At 38.1% G+C, this 10,572-nt stretch overlaps 1 protein-coding gene across 1 annotated transcript in view; it reads left to right on the forward strand.

Moving 5' to 3' along the window:
- The window catches only part of LOC106869526 (mitochondrial ornithine transporter 2), a 38,217-nt gene extending 28,557 nt beyond the window's left edge, over positions 1-9,660 (forward strand). The window contains exons 6-8 of the mRNA XM_014915300.2: positions 1,574-1,621; positions 3,124-3,332; positions 4,166-9,660. Coding sequence (XP_014770786.1) covers positions 1,574-1,621; positions 3,124-3,332; positions 4,166-4,340 — 432 coding nt within the window. The 3' untranslated portion in view covers positions 4,341-9,660. The remainder of the gene's footprint in view (positions 1-1,573; positions 1,622-3,123; positions 3,333-4,165) is intronic.
- The last annotated feature ends 912 nt before the right edge of the window (positions 9,661-10,572 follow it).

The following is a 10,572-nucleotide window of genomic DNA, read 5'->3' on the forward strand; positions in this document are numbered from 1 at the left end:
TATATATATATATACATATATATATATATATATAATCTCGATGTTCAACTGTTAGTAGTAGTAAAGACGTTTAGCTGATATATTCCAGCCATTTAACTATTAGTAGTAATGATGTTTAATTGATATAATCCAGGCGTTTAGCTGATATAATCGAAATAGTAAACCTAGTCCTTTAGTCCCCCTAGTAGGGTCCACTCTGTTATAAGCATTCAGACCCACTCTCCACCTTGAAGATAGCAAGATCTTCCAGTAGTCCCAATGCTACCTTTGGAAACTCCATAAAAAAGAAAAATGGCAGCTGTAACCATAGGCGCAGGCATATCTGTCAACACATGTGGTTCCAGGTTCAGTCGTGCTGTATGGCACCTTTGGCAAACGCCTTCTAATATAGGCTCTGGCTGACCAAAGACTTGTGAGTGGATTTAATAGGTGAAAACTGAAAGAAGCCTATTGTATGTGTGTGTGTGTCTGTTTTTGTTCCCTACTTCTACTTGGCAACCAGTGTTGGTGTGTTTACCATAACTTAGCAATTCAGCAAAAGACACCGATAAAATAAGTACCAAGCTTTAAAAAAAAAGTACTGGAGATAATTCATTCAGCTAAAAAAAATTACTGAGGCAGAGCCCCAGCATGGCCACAGTCTACTAACTGAAACAAGTAAAATGATAAAACAGAAAAGATTTTTTTTTAAAAGCCCAGAAAAATACAAACATTTTACTATTTCACTTCAGATATTTCATTACTAGAATCCTAAGTTTTGAGCCAAGTGTTAAATAATTACAGTTATTATGTATTAATAACCAATTGAATTACCAATATTTATCCAGCTTCCATCTAATCAGGTTGAACACAGCCAGCATCTGGTTGATTCAGTTTGACTCTCTGGTATTCAGATTCCTCTGTCAAATGAAATGCTTATTTATTCACAATGTTTTGAATTAATCATGCTTTATGTTGTAAGTTTGAGATTTTGATGTGATTGTTGATTTTTTAGAATAACATTGAAGGGTGGGTGTGAGATGCTAGAAATGGCCAGTTTGAACTTAAAACAGAATATTTGGGCCAGATCAAATACCAAAGGGTTAACCTTTTAGCATTTAGACTGGACAGATCTAGCCTCATACTCCTACATTACAATATCATTCTAAAAATAATCAGTCAATATCATCAAAATCTCAAAAGCCACATGATTATGCATGATTAACTCAAAGCAATGTGAATAAATAAGCATTACATTTGACTGAAATAATCTGAATGCTAAAAGGTGTTCAGCTCTTCTAGCTAGGTTTACTCCCACTTTTTATTATTGAAATATGGTATTTGAATGCATAAAAGATGGAATCCTAATTTCAAGAGCACATATTCAGGAAAAAAAACTATTAACGACAAAATTAGTTTATAAGAGGCCCAACTTTTTGTGTACAGGACATTTTTTGCGGGGGCCCAACTTTTTGTGCACAGGACATTTTTTTGCGGGGGTGGGAGGAGTGCATTTTATATGCCCTCAAATATGGTATGCCTTAATTCTGACCGCCTACCTAAAAATTTGTTCTGGTTTTCTCCTCTTCTGCAGGTACGTGGTCAAGTAAACAGGTCTTGGAAACTAAGGCACATTTACACAGTAAGTTCTGTCTTTCATTTCTTTCTTTCTGTCTGTCATACACTTTTCTTTTTTTTTTTTTTCACTAGGCGTAGGAGTGGCTGTCAAATGAAATGGCTGTGTGGTAAGTAGCTTGCTTACCCACCACATGGTCCCGGGTTCAGTCCCACTGCGTGGCATCTTGGGCAAGTGTTTTCTCCTGTAGCCACAGGCTGACCAAAGCCTTGTGAGTGGATCTGGTAGATGGAAACTGAAAGAAGCCCGTTGTATATATATGTTTGTGTGTCTGTGTTTGTCCCCCCAACATCGCTTGACAACCGATGCTGGTGTGTTTATGTCCCCGTAACTTAGCAGTTCGGCAAAAGAGACCAATAGAATAAGTACTAGGCTTCTAAAGAATAAGTCCTGGGGTCGATTTGCTCAACTAAAGGCGGTGTTCCAGCATGGCCACAGTCAAAAGACTGAAACAAGTAAAAGAGAGAAAGGTCTTTACCCATCACTCTGCTGCTGATAAAAATGTTTGTTAATCATGTGCGTACATTGCTTTAATAGTAAACTGTTATACGGTGTGTGGGGCTGAAAAGTTCCTGGCTTTAAAGGTATCGTGAAAGGTCTGGTTGGAAGCCCAACCTCCCAAGCCCTTTTACAGGGCTTAGAAAAACTGAAGGACTATTGGAAAAAGTGTGTGAATCTGAGAGGGGAATATATTGAATAAAATCATAATTGACTGATCCTCTTTTACCCAAAGCCAGGAACTTTTCAGCATCCCTCATACAGTGAAAGTTTCATTAATTACTATGGTAACAACTGTCTATCTACCTATCTATCTTTCACCCACACACGTTCTCTTTCTCTCTCAACAACAACCTGTCATTATAGTAAAAGTTTGTTTTTTAAAGTATGTGTTGCATTGTCTCTATGTTGGAAGACATACAGAAATACACACACACAAACAACCCCAAAAATAACTATTTTGTTATATAGTTTTTTGTTTGTTTGTTTTTTAAGTTATGTTGCATTGTGTTGACAGACTTGCACCTAAAATTTCTACATTTTTAATCAAAACTTGTTAGTAACTATGGTGACAACACTTTCTGTTTGTCTATCTTTCACACACACTCTCTCCCTCCCTTTCTCTCTCTCTCACTGTATTTCTCTCTTGACAACAAATTTTTCTCTTCCCCTTCTAAAAATACATTGTGATGTATATTTTGATTCCTCCCCTTCTTTCGCTCCCTCTAATACATGTGACAGATGGAGATCCACTTCTCTTTTACAATATAAGATTTTTTATATCGTTCCTTTCATGTGAAAGCACATGGTTAGGTGGTTGATCTCACAACTGTAAGGTTAATAGAGAGGAGTCTTGCACACTTCTGGCATATTTTTTTTCTCTTTTTACATTCTTTCCAATATTATTGTCTCTGTGTTTGTACCCATCTCAGTGTGTGTGTGTGTATGTATGTATGTGTGTGCCCACCATTCAGTCCCTAATATCCATCCTTTTGTCTTCTCTGTTGCAGGGTTTTGGTGTGACGTGTTGTCGAACCCAGGGCTTGCTCTGTACATATTTTATGCTTGTTGATTCCGGCCGAAGACATTTCCCAGAACAGTTCAAACGTCCCATTCTTGGACCATTTCTCACATCTGGTATAGCAGCTACTCTAGCCTGGTGGATAGTTTGGCCCTTGGAGTACATGAAATGCCAAGTACAGTCTGGTTACGGCAGTCAGTAAGTCACAACTCTAACAGTCACCATCCTATCATCACCATCATTGTCATCATCATCACTGGTATCATCATCATCATCACCATCACCATCATCATTATCATAAGTGCTCCATCATGGTCATAGCCTACTGGTTGATGTTAGTAAAAGAGTAATAAAATATCAGAATGGGAATGCAGGTGGTGTAAACTGGTTCTGTCAAACCAAATTTTCGAATTCTTGACTTTATGTTCTGTAATCCCACACACCAACCATTTTACCAAATACAGACAAGCAAGAGGAAGAGAATGGCCTTTATATGGATGCTTGACCTGCAAGAAATAGCCATCAGATCTCCTTCAATTTAAGAGTGACAGTTTAACCCTTTTGGTACCAACCTGCTTGAGGCTGCCCTTGGTTCTATGATACAAACATTTTGTTTTGAAGAGATCTAAATTTAAAAGCTTCCATCATAATTTCATGGGAATCTTATGTTCCAAGCACTAACTTAATAATGACAAGAGTTATTTTACTAAATTTTTATTTTCGCAATTAATTGAAACAATGGCAATATATTTCAACAGAAATATGGTAATGAAAGGGTTAATCCATTGCACAGTTTAAAGGGATCCTTTAGCAGAATCTATTCTGTTGCAAACATTCAGGCCAGGTCTTTTCTCTGAGGATAACTTTGGCCCTTTCTGCTCTTGCTAGTCGCAAAGGCTCTGAAAAATGGTCATAGGAACTGCCCTTTTCTCCCCCAACAAAATCATCAAACATGATCTCATTATATAAGCAATGTTTGATGTCTTTATTGCTATAATTTTTTTAATCTTCTCTATTTTTTCTCTCTTCAGGCAAATCTCTGTGATTAACCGAATGAGGAATATCATAAGAGATAAAGGTGGGTTTTTTGCCCTCTATCGTGGAATATGGCCCGGAACCATCCGCAGTTTCCTGGCCAATGGTATCAGTATGATTGTGATGGCTAATGCTCAGAAGAAAGTCTCAGAGTGGGGCCTGCGCAATTAGTGTGACAACTTTCATGAAACTGAGGACAATAGAGGTGTAACCAAAGAAATAGCAGGCGGAATTAGGAGGCAATACCAGTGAAGCCAGAGACAAAGAAGGCATAACAGGGAAAAACACCAGTGAAGCTAGGGGCAGTGTAGGTATCATTAGAGGTAACACCTGTGAAACCAGGAGCAATTCTAGAGAGAACCAGAACTAAAGGCAATGCCAGTGAAGTCAGGGGAAGTTTAGGGAGAACTACAGGTAACACCTGTGATGCTAGAAGCAGTGTAAGCATAATAAGAAGCAACTCTTGTGATCCTAAAGGCAGTGTAGGTATAATTAGAGCAAACCCTGTGAAGCTAGAGGCAGCACCAGTTGAACCAGAAGCAGTGTAATCATAACTGGAGCCAGTAATTGACTGACCTTCGTTTCTAACAATAACAGTTGTTAATATCCCATTACAGTTCTGCTGAGGTTGACTTTGCTTTTCATCCTTTCAAAGTCGATAAAATAAGAACAATTGAGCATTGGGGTCCCAAACTTGCCGGCCTTGTGCCAAAACCTGAAATCAATACCTTACAATAGTACAGTGACAAGCTGGCAGAATCATCCATTCATCCATCTTTATGGTCTGAGTTCAAATTTCACCAAGGTCAACTTTACCTTTTATCCTTTCAGTGTTGATGAAATAAGTACCAGTTAAGCCCTGGGGGGGTGATGTATTCAACTTACCCCCTATCCAGAACTTGCTGGCCTTGTGCCAAAATTTGAAACCAAATCCCACAATAGTCTTCCAATATATCAACAAAACAATAGCAAGAATTTATATAAAACTCTGTAGGTGTGTACCTGTAAATGTGTATATGAAAATGTCACTTCATCGGTTACAAAGATGAGGGTTCCATTTGATCTGATATGAATGGAACAGCCTGCTTGTGATATTAAGATTTAAGTGGCTGAGTACTCCACAAACATGCATATCCTTAACATAGTTCTCAGGTAGATTCAGTGTGACACAAAATGTGACATGGCTAGCCCTTTTGAAAAACGGGTACAACTCGTTTTTACCAGCTGAATGTACTGAAGCAATGTGAAATAAAGTGTCTTGCTCAAGGATACAATGTGCCACCAGGGAATCAAACTCACAACTTTACAATTGTGAGCTGAATACCCTAACCACTAAGCCATGCACCTTCGCAGATGTATACATTTGGTAAATGTAGTGTATATAGTAAAGCTACTGACAAATCAAGCGAACAGCTACAACCCAGGTTCAATTTCAACCTCTAGATAATTTATTTTCTTTGGAAAAGACATGCATGCCACACTTTTCTGGCCTCTCCGACCAACTGAAGTGAGCTTTATTTAACACACTGTCATTTCACATGCATATCATCATATATATATATATATATATATATAAAATGTATGTGCGTATCTGTGTGTGTGTGCCTTTGTGAATTGGTTTGTCCCCCACCACTGCTTGACAACTGGTGTTGGTGTGTTTGTGTCCCTGTAACTTGGCGGTTTGGCAAAAGAGACCGATAGTATAAGTACTGGGGTCTATTCATTCAACTAAAAGTTCAAGGTGCTGCCCCAGCATGGCCACAGTCTAATGACATAAACAAATAAAAGATATCAAAACAGGAGGTTTTAAAAATTTTTTGGTATTATTTATTCACCATTACAAGGTGATGAGCTGGCAGAATCATTAGCATGTCGTGCAGAACGCTTAACGGTATTTCATTCATCTTTATGTTCTCATTTCAAATTCTGCCGAGGTCGACTTTGCCTTTCATCCTTTCAGGATCGATGAAATAAGATCCAGTTGAGCACAGAGGTTGATGTAATCGACTTAACACCTCCCCTGAACTTGCTGGCCTTTTGCCAAAATTTGAAACTATTATTTATTCACCTTTACACATGTTTCATTTGCTAATAGGAATTACAAAATTGTTCATGTTAGATAAACTTGTACGAAATTTCGTATTAGAAATTCTTCAAACAGAATCAAATAATACAAAATTTATCTTTGGATAAAGTATTTATATGTAATTAGAAATCAGAAGTCATATTGATAATTAGAAGAGAATAATGAGCAAATCTAGTAGCACAGAAAGGGGAGAGAGAGAGAGAGTTAAGGATTGGAATAAGTGTATATACATATACACACATCAATATATATATATATATACATACACACATACTTAGATTTTATATACATGTATATATAAATACATATACAAATACATACGTATAAATATATATATATACACAGACATACACACATGGAGATTGCCATGTCAAAATGGTATTAGAGACTTTGTTTCAACCAGCATTAACAGGTTTAGGGTTGCAAGGCAAGGGAGAAAAGCAGCTGCACATATACTGTCTGCACTGACCAATAATCGTCATACTTGCAACATCTTTGCAAATCGTTGGCAGGACTCATCAGAGGGGAGCAACCTTAACACTTGTGCTGTGGATGACAGGTCTTCTTGAGTGCAGCAAGGTACCAGATATCTCGGTCTCTTGTCATCTCCTCTATAAGGTTCAATGTCCAGAGATCGTCCTTCACTACTTCGTCCCATGTCTGGGTCTCCCTCTTGTATGAGTTCTGTCCACTTTCAGTGATCGACACTTATTTATGGAACTGTTGACATCCATCCACATCACATAACCAAACCGACACTGTGTTTTTGTTTTTGTGTCTGTGTTTGCCATACACACACCCTGCCACTGCTTGATGACCAATGTTGGTTTGTTTACACACCTATGACTTAGTAATTTGGCAAAAGAGACCAATAGAATAAGCACCAGACTAAAAAAACAAAAATACTGGAGTTGATTTGTTTGAAAAAATGCCCCAGTATGGCCACAGTCAAATGACTGAAACAAAAGATAAAACACAGAAGATTCTACATACCACAAATATTTTTATTGACATATTATTGGCAACATACACTCTTACCAGTTCCCTCTGATTTCAGATTTTATTCTAAGTACATCTAGGAGTATTTATGTTAATTTCCCAGCTAGACTTGCTCAAATCTTACCAATTTGATTTTCACAAATTCAATGAAATGTGAACTGACTCGACTCACAGTAGTTTCATTGAGTATCCTACCCAGATTGCTCATTTAGATATTAACCTTGTTGCCTGCCTGGACTTGTTAATGCTAAACCCATCAATACTGTTTATTGTGTAATCCCATCAATACAATGTTAACCAAACAAATGTAGCCAGAACCTATAAGACTCAGAGTTCAGCCCAGAGAGTCAAGGAGGGGCCAGTGACTTTTGTGATCCTCTAGCATTCAGATTATCTCATAGCTTTGAGATTTCAATGATGTTATTCTTTTACTTGTCTCAGTCACTTGACTGCAGTCATGCTGGAGCACCACTTTGAAGGGCTTTTTAGTCAAACAAATCAGTCTTAGGACATATTTTTTAAAACCTGGTACTTATTTTATCAGTCTCTTTTGCCAAACTGATAAGTTATGGGGATGTAACGCACCAGTTGTCAAGCTGGTGTGGGAACAAAGATACACACACACACACACACACACACACACATATATGACAGGTTCTTTGTTTCCATCAAACAAATCCACTCACAAGGCTCGAGGCTACAATAGAAGACACTTGCCAAAGGTGCCACACAGTTTGACTGAACCTAAAACCCTGTGGTTGAGAAGCAAGCTTCTTACCACACAGCCACAGCTGTCCCTACATTTATTTTTAGAATGACATTGTAAGGCAGGTGCGAGAGGCTAGATCTAGCCAGTTAGAACATAAGACAGGAAAAATCCTTGAGCAAGGACATGGCCAGTTTATAGGCTAAAGGGTTTTTAAAAATAACCCACATCACAACCCCACTTCAATTTTGAGGGGTTCTTCCCCCATAGGACCGAAAATGTAACCTGTTACTACCCCATACCCATCAGTGACTCACGTGATCAAACCCCTCCCATCAGTATGACACCTAACCTTACCTACCTAATCACTAGTCAAATGCTATTTTAACTCCTATACCCAATGACATATCAATATTTCATCCTATTTATTCAACATAATAGCATAAGGGGTCTTGGGTAACTTGCTTCAGGCTGAAGCAAATTTGTTTTCAATCTTCAAACCCTGCTCTGCTTTTCAAGGTACTGCTTCCACCCCTAAAAGAATCTAGAGGTTGGGTAGGTTGTAAGATGTCTGTCACCACACACATACAGAATTTACTGCTCATACAGATACACTGGTGCATGCTTAAACACCCTACGTCCCCATAACTTAGCAGTTCAGCAAAAGAAACCTATAGATTATGTACTAAGCTTTAAATAAATAAATAAGTCTGGGGTTGTTTCATTCAACTAAAAACTTATGGTGGTGCCCCAGCATGGCTGCAGTCTAGTGACTGAAACAAGGAAAAGAGATTAAAAAATCATATATACACATATACACACTCATGCACGTAGAAAGTTGGGGTAGGTGAGGTGTTGCTACTGTGTAATAATAATACTCATTCTCAAACATATTTATACTCAGCTTCAATCCACACATACTCAGCTCCTCATTCTCTGTGTTTGTCTTCTGTTACAATTACATTCACATCTAGAATCTGGAATATTAAATCAGCCTCAGTATTTAACTGATGCTCCATTTTATCAATCCTCAGAGAGATGATGAAAAGTAAGAAATCTAGCTTTGCAGGATTTGAACTTCAAATGTAAAGGGCTGTAACAAAATAACTAAAAGATGCAAACATTTTGTCCTGTGCCCTAACAATTCTGCCAAACTCTTTATGAGGGGATACTGAAAGGTTCCTGGATTTGGGTAAAAAAAAAAAATACAGGAGGATCAGTTAATTATGATTTTATTCAATATACCCACCCACCCCTACCTCCGATTCAAGCATTTATTGCAGCAGTCCTTCAATTTTTCTAAGCCCTGTAATAGAACTTAGAAGTTGGGCCTCCAACCAGGCCTTTCATGATAACCTTGAAGCCAGGAACTTTTCAGTGTCCCCTCGGAAATGTTGTCAGGTGATGGTAAGCTTCTGGTGAACCAAGTCTGTGACTTGGTATTCAGTTAACTCATTCCACTTTGCTTTTACTTTGTACCTAAAATTTCTGGCTGTTATCAATAGCCTGAACAGAGATGGATTCCATCAGGCTGTTGACATATCCTTCATACACTACATGTAGACAAGTTTTTGTTGGTGACCCAGTACCCAATATGCTTATATCCATCCATCCATCCACATGTAGTAGGTGTGTATACATCTCTCCATCCCACATTCAGTAGAACTGTACAAATCTCTAATTAAATCTTATTCTAAATTTCTGTCTTGTTGTTTCTTATATGTATACGTGGGGGTGCTGAAAAGTTTTTGGTTTTGGGTAAAAGAAAATACAGGAGGATCAGTTAATCATAGCTATCCATTGCATGCACTGGTACGGACATACCTTCCAGCTCCCTCTAGATCATCCTACCAGGGCTTTATTCTCATTCAACACAGCAGCTGTGGGCTGGAAGAGGCCTTGTGGAAGGCCCCACACCAGATGGCAGGATGTGACTAGGGAAGGTCTCCAGAGGCTTAAAGTTAGCTTGGAGGATGCAGAGGGACTGCCAGCAAGGGAGAGCACTGGTCGACTCTACAAAAGATGACACCTCTGGGGCCACAAACTTGGAATGACCCCAGCCTCATCAAGCCAAGCCTATCTTTGTCACACACGTCACACCAGGTTAATGAGAACTATGACCACAGACAACGTTTTCCAGTAAATTCATTAGTATTTATTGAAATTTCAAGATCAAAAGTAAATAAACACCATGAGGCTGTTTTATGCTGTTCTGGAGAAATTCAGAGATATAAATAATTAATATTTTTAGACAAAAAAAGTTATTTGGGTAAGTATCTTGGGCCGACCAATTTTTATTAGTGAATTTGGTAGACAGAAACTGAAAGAGGCCCAGTGTGTGTGTATATATATATATATCAATTATAATCAAGGATAAAATGTATATAGGATTTTATCAAGTAGCTAGCATTATAAAAAACAATTTAGGTAATTTAAAAAACCAAATTAAATACTTTGTATATATAGATATGTGTGTGTTTGGCAACCGGCGTTGGTATGTTTACATTCCCTTTACAAAAGAGACCAATAGAATAAGTACTGAGGTCGATTTATTTGACTAAAAATTTTTCAAGGCAGTGCTCCAGCATGACCACAATCTAATGACTGAAACA

Source organism: Octopus bimaculoides, chromosome 23, assembly GCF_001194135.2.
Source record: "Octopus bimaculoides isolate UCB-OBI-ISO-001 chromosome 23, ASM119413v2, whole genome shotgun sequence".
Lineage (NCBI taxonomy): Eukaryota > Metazoa > Mollusca > Cephalopoda > Octopoda > Octopodidae > Octopus > Octopus bimaculoides.